Here is a 19,070-nt window from a genome sequence, read left to right on the forward strand (position 1 = left end):
GCCAAGAGGCCCATTACATCTATAATTCCAATACACCCTTGAATGGTATCTAGGAGCAAAGTACTTCAGTCCTCCTGTGGGAAGAGAGAATCACGGTGATGCATCGGAGGTCTCCGAGGAGTGCAGTGGAAGCTCTGGGAGTGAAATGCAGTGTCTGACCTCACGTCCTCAGGTTCCTCAGAAACAGTGGCCTTTGACTTTGTGCATGTGATCAGGGTTTTCCATAGTTGCTTTGTTATAATTTCACTGCAGAGGAGTGGAAGGGGGTGTGTGTCCGCTCCCCCTTGTCCAAAGCTTTAAAAAAGGCATGGTGGGTTCATGTGGAATTTGTGCTGCATTTCTATGCGGTTTCTTTGTCACCTCTAAGTGCTGACTGCAGAGCTTTGCAGAGTGGATTCTGAGTCTGAGAGAGGGTACTCCTTTGTATTGACTCCTGTTCTGTTTTATGTTCTGGGTGGAACCAGGTTTCGGGCTATGGAAAGGAGGGCGAGTGGCGCCACCGAGAAGTGCTGGGTGGCTGGGACCCAGACCTCTGACATGCGGTTAGGGGAAGAAGCCCTGGGCGCGGGGCCCTCCCAATACAGGAACCGGCAGCTCTTTCCCTCATGATATCCCTCTTTAGCAGCAGCACGCACTTCCTCCATTCTCTCCCATCTTCCCCGAAGTGGAACACATAACCAGGTGTGCATGGCTCTGCCCTGAATGGCATCTGCTTGTGGTTAGTCTCCATACAAGGCTATTGTGTGCAAGGCTGGGGGTGGTAGGTGGTAGGGGTGGGGTGCCGGTGGCCATGTGTGGTGCCCTTGACCAGACCTTTACTCCACTGGGTCAAACTCTGCGGTGCTTTGGCTTCCCTCACCTTTGGGGTCAGAAGATCAAACCATTCACCATTCCATGGTTCTGCGTGTTTCTCTCCTTGTTTTGTTTTCCTGCACCCACAAGATCTGGCTGGCCTCTATAGTTCTCTTAAATTTCTAATTTAACTCCTATATTATATATTAATGTGTAAGACACTTAAGACTTTTTAGTACTATGTAAGGCTTAAAGTCTATACAAATAAATGGATGACTAAATGAAAAATAAACAAATAAATGCAAAAATCCTTGCCACATGGATTCTCTCTGACCCCTAGACCAGAGACAGATGCTGGAATTATCATTTCCATAATATATGTTATGGGCAAATCTTATTCTGCCTCTTTGACATTTTGATAGACATGAAATGAAAGCTTAAAAGATTACTTGCTATGGCATAACTTATTGAATATATAGTTATTTTTAGGCCATTTCTAATGTTTATAAATACTTCAGTAAACTTTTGTGCTCTCTTTTTTTCCTTCTTTTATCTACATTCTTAGGAATGAAATTCCTGAGTCTGTGCATCTTTTTATGTTTTATAATTTTCTTTCCATAAGAAGCATGTAAGATTTATGTATCACAATACTTGGAAGTCTACAATTAAACCAGGTTACTTCAAATTTCAAAAAAAAAGGAGCATGTTGATTTATAATGTTATCAACAATGTATAGTTCTTACTAGTTTCTCCTAAAACCTTACCACCTGTAAAGGTGTCTAACACATCTACAATGCAGCATTTAGTGAGGTTGGAGTGTGTTGACTGTTAGGAAGAGTCAGTGACAGGGGGACGACAGCCATTTGTTCTGAGAACCCACCGTGATCGAGTTGTAGTGATTCCCTGCAGAAAAGATTTTGAGGTCCTTTTTGGATTCAATAAAATAATGTGTCCTGGATTGATTAGTGAAGTCTTCCAGTAGAGCAGCATTAAATAGCAGTGATATATCTGCTCAGGATTTACTGTTTTTTATCTTGAAAGGTAGGAACCCCTACCTGAAGCTTGTCGTAATAGTCCAGGAGTGACTCGAGTGCTTTGAGTTTTATGTGGCAGCAGCTGAAAGTTTGTGGTTTGTGATTTTATAATTACATATTTGCATATGATTAATAACTATGACAGTTCAAACAGCAGAGATTGTTATGTCAGAGTAAGTGGTCATTCTCAGAGAATTGTATTATTAGCCCAATGTAATATCGTATATGGGAGGACTCGCATGAGGGATCCAGTTCCCAATAAGTAGATGGGACCAATTGGTAGGCCTCAGCATGCATCTGACATCAACCTTACAAAGGAGAATACAGTGAAACATTGGTTATCCCCCAGGGAGGATTTTACTAACCTTTATTCCTGGAATAAAGGTTTGTGGAATCGGGATTGGTTTTATTCAAATATTTCCTCAATGGTTGGTAGTATGTCCCCCTCATTACGGGCAAAATCAATCAGTCAATCAACCAGTCAATCAATCAATCCATCCCAGCAGCTGTATCTTAAGAACACATGATGTTATTATGGAAGATGAAACTGGAAAGCAGTAATAAAAATATTCGTGAGTTCTAGAAAATAGACTTTTTTCTCTTGAAATTTACAGTTGGCAAGGAAGTTGATTTTACTTGGTAAGAGCCTTTAAGAGGCCTTTACTGGGACTCAGAAAACTTGATTCTGAGTCTACCAGGCAGCTGTGTGACCTCGAGGAAGTCATGCAGCTTCCTCTTTTGCAAAACTAGGAGATTAGACAAGATGGGCTATTCTTGTGAAATGGAAAAATATATGCATAGATGAGTTTCCTTCCATCGGTGTAAGTCCACTAAAAATAAAGTGACCTTTACAGAATGATGGGCAGTCATGATCCTCCTCTTTCATCCTTTCTCTTTCCTCAGACTCCTTTATTCACCCAGTAGGTTTTTTTCTCTTTTCCTGCTTTAAACCTTTATGTTTTCCTGTGTGATAGTCATGACTCACTAGCGTTTTCCTCTTGTGTATGTGCGTCACCGTCTGAATGAGATTCCTGCAGAAGAAGGAAATCGCAAAGCTGAGTGATGCATGAAAATCGCCTAGTGTCCGGCTTCAGGCTCTTCTCAGCAGTCCTTGAGCAGAGTCTTCTCCTGGTGGCCAGCTGGAGAACGGCAGTCTTCCTGGTAGATGGAGGCCCTGGAGGTCATTTTTTGAGCCACCACCAAGCCACTGGCCAGAGATTATTTGAGGCAGTTCTTTGCATATTGAGTATTTTCTTTTCTGAGACAAACTAAAAATTTGCCTATCTTCTTGTCTTTTTTTTTACCCTCATTCAAATGTGTAAGTGAATGCAAGGAAAATGTTGAGAGTTAAATTGTAAAAAGAAAAGAAACAGTGAGTGTATGCAGAATAATTAATTGTTAAATCTAAATTTGAGCAGGTTTGCTGCTTTAACTGTTCCGAAAAGCTGGTGTTTTAGCTTGAATTATCTGTAGATGAGTAGAGATGAATGAGAGGGCTTTTGAATTTTTCATCTTCAGGGTCATTTTAGGGTTGCCTTTGCAGATCTGTTGTGCTGTTTTGGGGATTTGGAGCCAGTTGTTTTGAGCAGAGCCTTTGGATAGAGTGAATGGATAGACTCCTAGAGCAGAGTCCTGGTTGTGAGGATGCTAAGTCTAGCCAAAGCCCTGTTCACCAAGGGCCACTTACAGAGAGTAAGTGCTTATAGGGACAAGGGGCTCTTGGGCCTGAGATGAACTAGAGGCATTTCAGAGGGGCAGTTTTCTCAGCTTGGAAGTAGAGTGAGCCCGGGTGTAATCTGAAAGGACACCAAGAAAGGCCAAAAAGGAACAAAGCTTGGAAGGTAAGGATTTGTGTCCTGAGCTCTGGGCTGTGGGCTAGCCACAGGCAGAGCTGCCTTGCCCACCTCTATATGCTGGTATTTACCTCTGACAGGTACCTTTTATGGCTGTGGAACTCTGGGAGGCAAAGGAGGGGCCATGTTATCTCCCATTGGCTACGGCTCTACTGCTGGCATGTGGAAGGTAGCACATGTTGATTGCTTGCTGGACCAGTGAAGAATGGACCAATGGAAGAGCCCTGAGAAAGAGAATTCCTAAACTGTGCTAGAGAGACCTTGAGAAGGACAAGATAGACTCTCTCATTAACCTGGCTTCTCATTATGGGAATGGCTTCGGTGGCTACAGAGAGGGCAGAGATTAACCATTTAGCACTTCTTGTGGGATCATAAATTTGAAAGTTCTCTATGGGGGGTGGGGAAGGTATTGCAATTCACGAATGTGGTGATGTAAAAATAAAAATTGGTGAGGTCACTGTTGGGGGAGAGGTCCCCATCCTGCCCACTTGGCAGTTTGCAGAAAACAACTTGTCTTATTCTGTAAGAGTCTGTTTTCCTTGTCTTCAAGGCAGGGCAGCACAATTCATCAGTTTTCAGTTTCTCTGAGGTTTCATGGACCAAAGGATGGCCAGGAGCTGCTCATACAGGGGGTTTTAAAAGCAACTGAGATGAAAAAACCTGAGTCGTGGTTCAGGGGACTACGGGAACATTAGCTGGAATCCATACTGAGGATGCAGCTCAGAAATAGCAGTGGCATTGATTTGGAATCTGAGGAGCTGATGTTTTAATTCTGTCATCTCTTTGAACTCTGCACATTGATCTGCGCACTGCAGATAAACGGCTTTTGATGCAGTTGTTTTATTATGGCTCAGAACCGTGAAGGCAGCTCTCACTAGGATGGAAGATCTTTTGGAGAATGGTTTTCTGATGAGTATGACCAGCTAATGCCACTCTTGCCCCAGGTTTGCTGGACTTGTCCCTAAGAATAGGAGTGAGAAAGAGTAAAAATAATTCAGATGGCCAGTTGATAATTTCAAATCTTATTTCATATTTTAGTGTCTAAAGAAAGCACGTTTCTCTGAGTTTTAACATTTTCTCTTTGATATTTAGACTTTTAGAGTTATACCTTTAATATAAGAGAACTATAGGACCATTTTTTTTCTTTTTGGGCTAAATAGGTCTTGATTTGCTTTCACTTAGAGATTTCAAAATGTCTCCATCATCCTTTGAGATAAGCACATATTGATGAGGACTTATCTGTGTCTGCAGCCTGTGAACCTCTTCTGGCCTTGCCACCCCTCTCAGAAGAGTAGCTGTTACTTTTGGGACAATCTCTTGACTTTGCCTTGTAACTCTTCCTTTGAAATTTCCATTTCTACCATCATATTTTAAATATCTAAGAGGTCAGTCTTACTTTCTGAATGATCTTTAAAATAGTCTATGCTTATTTTGTGTGTGGGTATAAATGTCTGGTATTTCTTAGCTGAGTGTTTATCTTTTTGAAAGATTAAAATGTATACTGAAAGCTCTGTTTGCACTGAGGCTTGTCGACTGATACACACATGGCCTTTAGTTGGGAGACTCCAAAGAAACTCATTTGGGAGACTCAGGTTCCGCAGAGTTTTTCCTCTTACCCAGAGGGGAATCCTGCCTCTTCTGCCTGGGCTCACACAAAGCAGTGACATCTGGTGCTTCTTGAGCTGTATCTGAAGTCCCCGAGCCCAGCCCCTGTGTGATGCAGGTTTCTTAGAGAGTCACCCTCCCATTTGCTCCGGGAATGCGGGAGGGTCTGTCCTCTGAGGTGCCAAAGGGAGGCTTGTGTGAGCCTTTCACTGACTCCTTTTTCAGTCTTGTCTTCCAGTTCTTGGTATATTTGGAATTCTGTGGCACGAATTGATTTGCCTCTCATTGGCTTTCCTCTTCGCGTGCACTTAAGGCTCCAGCTCTTCTTTCTCAGTGACCATTGGGCCAAGTGCTTTTCATTGACATCACTCATCTAGTGTTGTCTCTTCCCCTATCTCTTTGACCTTGTATGTTTGTATATTTTATTCTTTACATCATTTTGCAAGGGTTTTGGAAGAGACTGGATAGAAATACCTGTATTTGATTTCCAGTGTGTATCTAGACCTTTATCTTAATTAGCTTTAAAGAATTATTTAACAGAGAAAGAGCTGAGGTGAGACCTTTATATAATTAAGCAAAACTGGAGATTATTATGCAACCATCAGGTTCTAATGAGAAAATGTTAGAAATACAGAAATTAGAATTCGTAGGGCTCACAGGGTGATACTTAGAAAAATAGATTACATATTTTTTGAGTGCTAAGGTTCTGAACAAAATCAGTTCTGTCTCTACTAGAGTGTGTTGCTATATTTCTCCTCTAGACCTCTATCAAAGTTTCCAGGCTTCTAGAAATACATGTATTGTGAACATGCCAGTTCTAGTTTAATTATTGTATATATGTGGGACATGTTTCTAAAACTTACTTTTATCATACTTTTTTTCTTTCTGTGAAGCAATACAATTTCATTGTAGGAAGTACTAGTAAGAAATAGAGGAAAATCCCCCCACCCCTCCCAACAGCCAGAGATGACCTCTCCGATCCTCTGGTTCTGTTTATACTCGGTAGAATTGGCACCCTTGGGCTTCATGGCTGTGTTCTCCCTCTTTTCCAGGACACCGGAGTTGGGAAATCGAGCATTGTGTGCCGGTTTGTCCAGGATCACTTTGACCACAACATCAGCCCGACCATTGGGTGAGTTCCTATATGTTCTTCTCTTTCACATTTCTTCCTTTCGAAGCTCTCAGAGAGGTTACCTTGTGCCTAAGTCTTCAAGCGGTTTTCATCCCAGCCAATGAGAATCAATCCTAATGGTAAAGACTTTGACAGAAATTCAGGTACTTTTAAGTTGTATGTCTTTCTCAATAATTTTTTTTTTTTTTTTAGTCAACTGTTGTCATGCTGCAGCCTAAGGCCCGTTCTTTGATCTACAAGAGTATTATTCTGCAGATCATGCTTTCCAGACAAAAGATGAGACACAGGACAAATCCCCAAAGGCTCTGGTATAACTTGCCTGCCAGTAGACCTAGAAATGCTGTCCACTCACACAGCAGAGCTGTCTGCACAGTCTGTAGGGCAGATTGATTTTCCTTTTCTGGATTAATCTAGTGTCAGCGTTTCCGTTCTAATGCTTGCGGCCAGAGGGGAGGATTGTTCACTTCTGAGATCCTGACCTTGGGATGTTGAAACATTTTTCTACTTCATTTCCTATGGATTCTTTTGCCAGTTGTGCGTTTGCTTGCCACTTTGCAGGTGCATGGTTTTTTACTCTTAGAACTTGGCCTCACTTAATTTTCTCCCTGAAGATAGCATGCTCTTTGCAGAGAGGCAGGTTTCGTTTTCCTCAGAAGGGAGACAATGCATGTATAAATTTTGTGAACCCTGGAGGATTGATGATAGGGGTGATTGTCTCTATCAGTAGTAGGTGGAGAAAATTCATGGCAGGGCATAAACAGATGTACAAGAGCAGTTGGTTGATAGGCTAGTGGTTGGAGGTGAGAAAAACTGACACATTTTGTAGTTAAAAAGTGGTTTAAAGAAACATGTTCACAAAAACATGTGTCAAGAATTGCGAAGGATCTGCAGGCGAACAAATTATCTGTCTCCCTGTCATGGATGCTGGCAGAAGACATAGGGATCCTGGATCAGAAACCAGGGAGATAGCAGTAGCCAGAGTATTATTTTACATTGGTTCCCTGAGCCCCAGTTTCCCACAGGATGATGTGAAGAGGGTCAGGTGACACTCCACATGTGGTGGTTTGCGTTATAGGAGAGGAACTCCAAGTTAGGGAACCCAAATATTTTATAATGGGCAATAAGCATGTTTGTGCTTTGCTCCAGAGGGAACCTTGTCTCTCCCTTTCAAGGCTATTTGCTATACAAACATCCTTGAAAACACAGTCTAGGAAAAAGTGCCCCTGCTCACAAGAGACCCATAGAGAATTGTCTCCCAACATTGGGACTTCTGTAAATTAGGGACAGTTTTGTAGAGGAAATTCTTTTCACTCTTCTTTGTGATGTACTTTTTTCCTCCTTAATTTGCCACTTTGTGTTTCTTGATAATAAAAGTAAAAACAATAAGAGTGATTAACTCTGATGTATGGTTCTGGAAGATGGAAGAGAGACTTGCATTGTCTACTTTTTAAGCTTAATTTTTTTTTTAATAACAAATTTGTATTCCTTTTGTAATGATTTTTAAAAAATTAAAAGGCAACATATGGTCCTACCACAAATTATGGTAAATATATAAAAGTTTTAAACATAATTGTTATGCATAGGTATAAACATAATTATACCTATACAATAGGTATGTTGTTTTGGTCCCAATCTCTTAGTCAAAGCAAATCATAATGCCAGCCATATTCAAGGGATGGGAAATAAACTCCACTTTATAGTGGGAGGGGCAGCATAGGGAAGCCCCCTCACCTCTGCGTGGGTCATTGGTAGCCGCTTTGGAGAAGACCAAACACTGTTGACAGTGCTTTGTCTAGTAAAGGCATTGTGGTGGTTTTGGGTTTTAAAAAAATTGTTATATTGAAACTGTACTTTCTGCTCAATTTTTCTGTAAACCTAAAACTTCTCTAAAAACAAAAAACTGTTAACCAAAAATAATTATGTATCTGTTCTTTAAATTATAATGTTCATTTAGAAAAGTCCAGACTATACATAAAATACATATATAAAATAAAAAGTGAAGTAAGATTTTACCAGTTCTCCAGACCCATATTATTCAATTTATATTTATAAGGTTTAGAGTCTAAAGTATATATTTAATATATCTGTTGTAAATATTTTTTATGTACATGCAGGTAGACAAATATATAATGTCTAAAAACAAAAATGGTATCACACTCTACCTAACATGTTGCAGAATGCATTCTCCATCCATGTAGATCTTCCTTATTCTTTTTTGTAAATACAGATTTCTTGGAAGATGGAATAAATGGAATACTTAAAATGCTGTCTGTGCATTTTCATGACAGAGTCAAGATTAAAATCTAATTTTTCTGATTATCAAAGTTTTGTTCATTCTAAAAAAGCTAAAAAGCACCAAATTTATAAAAATAGGAATCTTGGTATATATAGTTTCTTATCCTGTGTTCTACAACATAGTTTGAATGTTTTCTTATCACATAATCTTCAAAATATTTTTTTTTATTAATCTTCAAATAAATATTTTTTTTCTGATTGTGAAAGTATTATGTACTCATCATAAAAATTGAAATGAAAAAAACCATGAGGGAAAATAGAAAAATTACCCATAATCTAGCCCCAGAGTAACTACTGTAAATATTTGTTATATTTTTTCTAGTCTTTTTCTTGTGTATGTATAAATATTTTTTCACTCATCATTATATTGTGAATTCCATTAAATGGTATTTAAAAACAATGATTTTTAATAGCTGTATTTTCTTTTTAAGGCATTTAAGTTGTTTAAAATTTTTAAAAGTATTACAAATAATGTTATGATATATATTTTTGGACATAAATACCTGTGTGTACCTCTGAATATTTCATTGGATTAAATTCATAGAGTAATAAACGGAATAATTTAGTCAAAGAATAAGAACGTATTTGAAGTTCTTGATGGACGTTGATAAATTGTTTTTCAGAAAGGTTGTCCTTATTTTTCTATAAACTCATTAGCTTTAGATATTATTTAGAAAATTTTTGTATATCCGATTTTGAATTCTGTTCTTTTCCTGTAAACTGCAAATGTAAGCATTCTCTCCCACCTTAAAATTTCCTCATAAACACAATTTTAAATGACTGTAGCATTAAGTTATGTGCCATTCTGTTTTCTATCTACATCCTTCCTCACTTTTTGTCTGGAGTCAAGATTAAATTCAGCTCCTCCATTATGTGTTGTCTTTTTCTGATATAATTAATTTCTCTAATTTAAAAAATGCACAAAATTTATCCTCTCTTCTGGGATTTTGAGAAAATGTTTCCTAACAACAGTTTCAGAAAAATAAAGCTAGCAGGAACACACAGATTTCTTGAAAGATGGCATAAATGGAATAAAAAAGATTGTGCACTATCCCTCAGCTCGTAGATTTGGTAGGTTGGCAGTCTGGCTTATAGCCTGCTTTTGTTTAGCCTGTTGTAAAAATTTTAAGCCAATAATAAAGAATCAGGAGATTTTTACATAATAAACTTACATTTCTGGCTTCCCTGGAGCACATGCTCACGTAGCAGAATCCAGCTGGACCTGTGGGTGGGCGGGCTCTTTCTGTTCCATGTCACTCCCACTGTTTATTGTTACTATTATTTTTATTTTAATTACTTTTACGCCTAGCTCACATCACTTACATGTCCCACCTGGTCCAGTAGGCACTTCAGTTCATGTCCCTGGTGCAGAAGCGTTTTTCCCATTTGCCCTGCTGGCCCCATGGGTCAGAACAGCTAGGGGACTTGTTTAGGTGCATGCAGCCAGTGAGCAGTAAATTTGTGACTCAAACCAAGTGAGTCCACTCTCAGAGTCCACCCTGTTCTTCCTACTGAGATCACACTATCATTGGTAAAAGGCCATAGGCTGTAAAATGGCATTGAGAGAGTTAATTCTTATCATCTCCTGTGACTCACACTGGAAAATCTTGGCTCTGCTGTTCAAGCAGATTGTGTCTACATCTTGACTCTATATAGGTGTGTGTGCGTGTGTGCGTGTGTGTGTGTGTGTGTGTCTCCCGATTTCAACCTGTACCAGATTTTGGTTCTCATAGATAATGAAATCAGTTCAGCATTGCCCATGCTCCCCCTTCCACCATTCTGGAAGGAAATCTGTAGAGAAGAAAAAGATACCTGAGGTTCTTAAAAGTGAAAGCTAGCAAAGAGGCTGAAAAAAAAAAAACTCCAAACAACCAAAATATGAATGATTGTCAGTCTTCATTTCAAATACTGATAGTCTTTCTCCTAGTGGCAAGAAATCAGAAACAGAGAGGAGTGTGTGCATATGTGTGCTTGCATGCGTGCGTGTGTGTATGTGTTTGTATAGATACATACATATATATATGATATATATATGATATAGTTACTATATATATTTATATGTCATATAAATATATCATATATATATATATATATGATATAGTTACTATATATATTTATATGTCATATAAATATATCATATATATATATATATATATAAAGCTGTTCCTCACAGGCTTACTGTGTGTCAAGGGGACATTTCACAGGTGTCATTTTCTCATTCAATCCTACAGTAGCCCTCCAGATCATGTAGAGTAGATACTGGTCCTATTTCACAGGCGAGGAAACTGAGGACTTTCTAAGTGCTCTTTCCACTCCGGCTGGCAATGAGGGCCTCTGCATTCTTTCCTGACTGTACCTGTAGATTCTTCTTTGACCAGGGTCAGTGCAGTGTTTCAGGTCTCAAATTCCACCCCTACCCCATCTGTAAAGTGAAGGGGTTGGCCTGGATATTTTGTGTTTTATCCAGTTCTAAAAGTCTATGATTCTAAGATTTTAAAGGCATGAACTTAATAAGTCTGAGAACTTTTAAAGGGTAGGATTGATGTATGTTTATCCCACTGCCTAGAATATATTGAGGAATAAATGAAAATCTGCCTTACATCAAAGTAAAACCCAAAACATGAATAAATACAAAAACAAAATATTAATATAGCTGTCTACATAAAAAGTTAGAAGGCATTTATGGAGAAAATTCCATAAATAAAGTCAAATGGCAAAGCTTAAACTGGAAAAATATTTTTTAGAGTATACTATTACAAAGGTTAATGTAAATTACTACAAAAGTGCATAACAAAAAATGAACACCCCACTGAAAAACTGGCTCAGGTCATGAAGTAAAGATTTACAAAAGAAAAATACAAGTTAACAATAAACACTACAGTGATGTCCAAATTTTAATAAGCATAATGAAAACAGGACAGAGATATCATTTTGTACCTGTTGCACTGGTAAAGATTTGAAAGATTCGTATTGGCTGGGAGAAAGTCACCTCATACACTGGCATGGGCATGTGGGTTGGTACAACTCAGTTAGTGAACATAGAAAAGTGGAGCATGTCTGCCTCTAAGAACTGACTCCAAGGAAATAGTTGTATAAGAACACAAAAATTTAGGTACAAGGATATTCATTTAATCATTGTTATAATAGTGAAAAGTAGGTGACCAAAATGTCTATCATTGGGATAGTGAATAAATTTACAACATGGTACGTAATACTCATTTTAGATAATGATGTCGTTCTGTAGTCATAGAAATGGAAAGATGTCCATAGTATCTAAAGTGGAAGAGAAACAAAATTTATCTAGAGCATGATGAATTTTGGGGGTAAAAGTTATATAAAAATAATTTGGAAAGACATATACTAACTATACTAATGTTGATTGTGGCTAGGTAGTGAAATGGACAATTGATTTTTATTTCCTTCTTTATTTTCATTTTTTGAATTTCCTTTTTTGTAAAGTACATTAACTGCTTTTGTAATGGGAAAAGTAATAAAGATATTCCAATTTTTAGAATATATTTGCCCTTATCAGTAGTCTGGGATGTATATTTTTAGCACTTTTAAAGAAATGACATGTCATGGGACAGACGTGGTTTTGATAATATTTGGTCTTATCACTTAAGAATTACTAGAATTTCTATTTAGTGCAATCGTATGTTTATAATTAGAGCTCTCTACTAACTTTTGGCAGGTATGTGTGTGTTGTGGGGATAATGAAGGAGTTGCAGGGACATCGTTTTCTCCTTGGGACTTCTATAGTTTGTCTCAAGGAAAAGTAGTAGAAGTTGAGGAAATATTACTGGGACGCGGGGCTAGACTCCATGCTGGACCAGGTGGGCCGGTTTGGCTGTATAAAAGTGAAGGAAGACATTCTGACGCTTGACCCCTAAAAACTCTAGTATGCATCTCCTAAGAATAAGAACATAATGGCGGACACGATTATCATACCTAGAAAAGTAAGTTTGATTCAGGGATAATATCTGATCTAAATTTAAATTTCTCCAATTGTCCTCAAAATGTCTTTTAAGCTGTTTTCCTTTTAATCAAGGATCCAGTCAAGATCCGTATCGTGCATTTGGTTATTTTATCACTTTCTTCTTAATCTAGATTTTAGAACAATCTCTTTGCCTTCTGTTTGAGTTTCACGACATTGATGTATTTGAAACATTCAGGCCAATTATAGAACGTTCTAGATTTGCCTGATTGTTTTCTCATGATTAAATTCAGATTAAGTTTTTTGGCCAGAACACTGCCTAGGTGATATTTGTACTTCTTATTTCATCTCATCAGGAGGCTTCTCATGTCCGGTTGTTCCACCATTGGGGATGCTTGCAGTTTTTTAATGAACAGGAAGCTTTATCTTACACACACACATTCAGGGGTATTAAACATTCCTTGTATTAGATTTTTATATCTTTCATGAGTACAAAGAAAAATTTATTAAGAAGAAATATGCAAAAAAGTATATCAGGTGTTTCGTTATCTACTGAAAATTTCAAATTTTTCCTTGTGTGTGTGTGTGTGTGTGTGTAGAAAGCATAGATATTTGTTAAGCTACCAGTCTTTATCCTTGTATTTATGCAAGCAGGATGGCATTAACTATAGTATTCTATTTATTGTTTCTAGTGTTGGATTGATAACATAGGTAAAGATGTAAGACAGTCTCTATTTGGCCATTGCAAGGTCCGATCTATAACATGCCCAAATACCAGCGGTCCTTTTCACTCTTAATTGTTATAATAATATGTTTTTAAAATATAAGATTTTCTTTTCTTTTCAGATTTTGGGCATATTATCTTAGAACAATTGAAGATAAATGTTTTTGGAAACAATTGAAGAAAAATATTTCGAATGCATTCTTTGCCTTCATTTAAACCCCAAACCTCCAGCTGAACTAATAGAAAATGAAGGATGTTTTCTTTTGGTGACAGGATTCTAGTAGACTATCTTTCCTCTTAGTGGTTCCAAGGACAAGGATGAGGCTGGGAGCTTTTGAAGTCTTGCTGAGGCATAATGTTAATTTGTTTGAAACAAAAGTCTTTGTGAAGCTTGTGGAGGGTGATTGGTAATGTGGAGGTGTTGATTCTCTTTTTCAGGGCGTCTTTTATGACCAAAACTGTGCCTTGTGGAAATGAACTTCATAAATTCCTCATCTGGGACACTGCTGGTCAGGAACGGGTAAGGATACACTGTTGTTGGCTTCTAGGAAAATACTGAGATCAGTTTCTGGTTTCTCTCTATTCAGCAAGACTCTAGTGATTGCAAGTGACAGAAACCCAGCTTGAAATGACTTAAGCAAAAAAGGAAAGTACTGTTCAACTATGAGAAAAATGTTAGGCGGTGACCATTTAAGGCAGGGCTGAGTTCAAGTCTTTCAAATGTATTATCAAAGGCACCCAACTCTATTCCTTTTATTTGCTTCTTTACCTCTAGGTTGGCTTCATTTTTAGGCAGACTCTCCTTTTTCCCTTTGCTAACAGTGGCAAGGATGGCTGCATAAGCAACTCTAGGCTAATATTCTGTCACCTTAGCAACCCCATGGTGGAAAGCACTTCTTTCTCATGAGTTGCATCCTATGTCTCAGCACTTGTGGGTTTTCATTGGTCATTTGAGTCATGCGCTCACTCTGGAACTTGATTCTGTGCAGAGTTTGGGGTATTTGATGCTCCTACTGGTAGGGCCAGGTAATACACCTACCCAAGAGGTGGGCTGCTGTCAGCTCCACCTGAACCACATTGACTGGAAGTCAGGTGGGCTGAGTTCCCCAGGGAAAGTCTGGGTTCTCTTACTGGAAAATGGGGGAATGGATGTTGGGTTACCAGAAACAGTAGATGACCTCTCTCATTCTTAATTCTTTTTATTTGAACTTGATGATGTATGGAGTTATAAAGAAGATTATTTAAGAAGCTCATTATCTTTAGATTTTAAAAAGTGAAATAGTAAATACCAACAGACTGTGTGTGTAACAGAGATTTTGTGTAATAACTAGAGTGTACATAATCAGAGTTGAAAGGGGTGGTCAAGATAAATGAGTGAAGCACAGGAATAACCAATATCTTGTATTAACTGAGAGCTTTCAGCCTGATCAAAACTTTCATCAGAGCTAATAATTATAGAAATAAGTTGAACCTTCCCTTATGTGATCCAAGCACAAAAGTCACCTTCTCTACCTATCCCGTTTAAAATATCATCTTCCTCCTTTTCCTCCCTACTCTACTCAATTCATTTTTCTCCATAGCTCTTGCCAGCTCCTAATATACTATTTAATTCACATATTGATTCTGTTTATTGTCTCTCTCCCTCAAAGGAAGAGAACCCAGGGTTCAGGATAACCCATCATTTTCTTTATCTACTCCTAACAAATCAAGTGTGTGTTTATACGGTTTTCATTTTACATAAATCCCCATTTAAAACTGACTTTCCAGGGTTTGTAGATTAAGGTGTTTCAAAGATTTATTTCCTTCCTTGTTTCCTTCCTTCCTTCCTTCCTTCCTTCCTTCCTTNCCCCTCTCCTCTCCTTCTCTTTTTTAAATGAGGACAAATCTTCTGGCCCACAAATGCTAACCTCATTTGAATGTCTGCTATTTTGCTTCTAAACTGAGAGCACAGACTTCCATACATGAACCCACTGCCTGTTCCTCCTCTTCAACTCCGTTAGTCAGCTGTGCATGCTGACTCCTGAAATGAGGGTGATGGATTGAAAGAAAAAAATGTCTACTTAGGGATCTCTTCTTTACATACTTTTGTGTTCTTTGTAGTTGTTCTGCTAGTTTTTTGATTTTTTTTTGTTGTTGTTATTTAAACTTAAGCAATGAGATTTTCTTGCTCCCCTTTTTACTTTTGTCCATGTGAAATAGTTGCTTTTGCAGCTGCTATTAATGAGCATAATAATTCAATTTGATGAATATTTCTGGCTTAGTATTAGCAGTACTACTACTTCTACTACTTGGCGCTATTCTGAGTGCCTTCCAAGTACTAACGCATTTAGTCCTCTCACAGCACTCTGAGGTAGGGACTGTTTTTATCCCCATTTACAGCTTGAGGTCACTGAGGCACAGAGAGGTTAAGTAACTTGCTCAAGGTCACATAATCAGTAAGGCACACAACAGAAATTTGAATCCAGCAGTCTGGGTCCTGAACTTTATGGTGGTGTTCTGATAGAAAAACCACACAAAAGCCATACAGTTGAAAGTAAAATTATCCAAAATTCTACTATCCAGGTATTTTCCATTATTGACATTAGATGACCATTCTTCAGTTATCTCACTATATGTGTGTTGATAATTTCATATCAATGGGATCATGATTTTTTATAACCTGCTGTTTTTATTTGATAATACAATGTTCCTATGGAGAGATTTCTGTAATATCTAAGCAGAGTTTTTGACATGTAGTTACCTCTTCTAATATACTATTCAAGAAGTTGATTGCTTTTGATGAAATTTGGTACACTAAAGTGACTGCTGTGGTTTGTAGTTTGGCCCACTTACCATCTCAAAGGAAAATAGCAATAGAAAATATTTTATATAATGTTATTTCTAATTATTGTAATTGTTTTTCCTAAAATTTGACTATTAAAGGTTTTAGACATCTGTAACTATATTGCAATGTCTGTACTTTTAAAACGCATAGTATTACATGTACTATATTAGTATTATATATATAATTAGTGTTATATATTATTATAATTATTAGAATTATTTGTACAAAGCATGACTCCATAGCAGTGCTTCAGGCAAGAGCTATTGAGTTTCGGATGGTAATTTCAAGTGACTGCTTTTTAAAATCTAGATTTGTGGAGAGAGTGTGAGGAATATTTACACAGTCTTTGTGGTCATCCGATCACTCTAACCCTCTAAGACCTGATTTAGTTATCCTCGGGCTGTCCTTGTCTCGTGTCCCTTGGTACAGTCTTGCATCTCTCCAGTGATGGAAATTTTTCAATCGTTTTGGCAGCTTGTTGCTGGACTTAATTGTGCTTGTAATGACGTTGCCTAATGTTTGAGCTAAAAATAAATTCCCTGCTGTCGCTTGTGCCTATTGCTATTTGTTCTGTCTCATTAATTGTTGGAATCCAGTGCGTTTTATTATCCCTCCTAATCTTTGTAGAAATATGCTACTGTTCTCTTTAGTTTTCATAACTTTAAATAAACAAAATCTCTTTGGATTTATAATTTGACAATATAAAGATATAGATCTCTGTGTCCTCAAAGGGGCATAATGCTTGGTGCAGTGCTTTGCACGTGTTAAATGCTCAATATTTGTTTATTTGTGGAGTGATTGAACCAAGTTCTGCCTACCACACATGACATTCCTGTTAATGCCCTACTTACTGCCCATTACTAATTGTATATTATATTTGTAGCACAAATTCATACTCTTGAAAAATTATTTTTTCCTCTGAGCACTGGAAATGTAAAAAGATACCACTCCTCCTCCCTCTCTCTGTATAAGAGAGTTTTCATTCATGATTTGCTGTCTGAATTTTGCTTTCATTCCGCCAACTATGGTAGGCATCCTGTGATTCAGTGGCAAGTGGTAATCCATAAAGTGCCTCTGTAGAAAAAAAAAGTTTTAAAAAATGTAATCATTTCCAATTGATTGTCGAATCTAATTTGTTAAAAGCTTAACATTTTCAAGATTTGTGTGTTTAGTTTGTTGCTGCTGAGAGGTGTTGAGAGGGGGTGAGTATGGGCTTTCGTGGGCTTTTTCATCCTGTCCTCTTCCAATGGGTTGTGTTGGTTTCTGCTTTATGCTGAGCTGTTAGGAAGAGCCGCAGTAGGTCAGAAGGATGCATGCAGGAATCGCAGCTCAGAGAGATCCCCAGGGGAGAGAAAGAAATTGATCTGTCCAGTTCTGTCCTCCCGTCTTCCATCTGTCAGGATTCCGGATGGGGTGATGAGACTTCCGTCCTAATATGTCAACAAGTCATTCTTTCACACTGAGTTTTCTTTTGATGTCTTTGTTTTTCTACTAAACTGGAGACGAGAATATCCTTATTGCTATTAAAAATGTCTCATCAAGATAGGAAATGTAACTTTCATTTTCTAGATATGTGCTTCCAAATCATTCTGTTTCTGCTTTAAAATACAATTGCAATCCAGAGGATAACTCCATAAAAAATGTCAATATCTTGGAAGAATTTCAGGCTGCATTCTCTTGGTCTGATCCATCAGAGCAACATTATTCTAAGAATCTCACATGGAAAAATATTAACATCATCTTATTCTTTTGTTTTATTTGGTTGAGTTCAGTGTTAATAGTTGCCTGCCTTTCCTAGTGGACTGTTGTGTTTATAAAATTTAGGTTTCACATGAATCACAGTCACAAATTCCACAAAGTTGAATTGATGGTTCCATTATTAGCATAAAAACTCTTTACCAGGGGTCCCCAACCTTTTTGACACCAGGGACTGGTCCTCCTATGAGAATCTAAAGTCTGATGATCTGAGGTGGAGCTGAGGCGGTGATGCTAGCTCTGGGGAGCACTGCAAATACAGATGAAGCTTTGCTCCCTCAACTGCTGCTCACCTCCTGCTGTGTGGCCTGGTTCCTGACGGGCTTCAGGCTGATACTGGTCCAAGGCCTGAGGGTTGGAAACCCCGGCTCTTTACTATTTTACAAACACATCTAAAGTAGAATAGATTGACTTCTGAAGTGAAATTCATTATTTTGTGCTTTTTAAAGATGAAATTGGAGAACACAAGTACAAACTAAAAAATAGCCTCCCCCCACGTCCTTCAGACATAGCCTAATTTCAATCTCTAGATTTGTCTAATCCGGATATTTCATATAAATGAAATCACAATATGTAGATTTTTGTGACTGGCTTTCACTTAGCATAACAGTTATTGAGGTTCATCCATGCTGTAACATAGATCAGTGCTTCCTTCCTTTTTGTGGCTGGTTAATATTCCATTGTATGATTGTACTACACTTTGTTTATCCATTTGCCAGTTAACGGATGTTTGGGTTGTTTCAAAATTGATGGGTTTTATAGTAACTCTAAGGTTAGCATTTTGAGGACCTGCCAAATTATTTTCCAAAGTGGCTGCACCATTTTCTATTCCTACCTGCAATGTTTGGGGTTTCCAGTTCTCCACATTCTTGCCAATACTTGTTTTTGTTTAACTCAAGGTCACAAAGATTTACTCCTACATGTTCTTCTAAGAGTTTTGCAGTTTTAGCTCTTACCTTTAGCTCTGTGATCCATTTGTTGTTAATTTTTGTGTTATCTTATGAAAAAGGGATTCAGCTTCATTCTTTGTATGTCACTATCACACAAAATCAGTTGCCTCAACAGTTTGTTGGAGACTATTCTTTGACCAATTAATTATCCTGGCACCTTTGCTGAAAATCA

General features: G+C 37.9%; 1 protein-coding gene across 1 annotated transcript in view; it reads left to right on the plus strand.

Moving 5' to 3' along the window:
- Positions 1-19,070, plus strand: part of RAB31 (RAB31, member RAS oncogene family) — a 115,617-nt gene that overhangs the window by 46,102 nt on the left and 50,445 nt on the right. The window contains exons 2-3 of the mRNA XM_039845898.1: positions 6,337-6,416; positions 13,808-13,889. Coding sequence (XP_039701832.1) covers positions 6,337-6,416; positions 13,808-13,889 — 162 coding nt within the window. The remainder of the gene's footprint in view (positions 1-6,336; positions 6,417-13,807; positions 13,890-19,070) is intronic.

This window comes from Pteropus medius, unplaced genomic scaffold (assembly GCF_902729225.1).
Source record: "Pteropus medius unplaced genomic scaffold, Ma_sr-lr_union100, whole genome shotgun sequence".
Lineage (NCBI taxonomy): Eukaryota > Metazoa > Chordata > Mammalia > Chiroptera > Pteropodidae > Pteropus > Pteropus medius.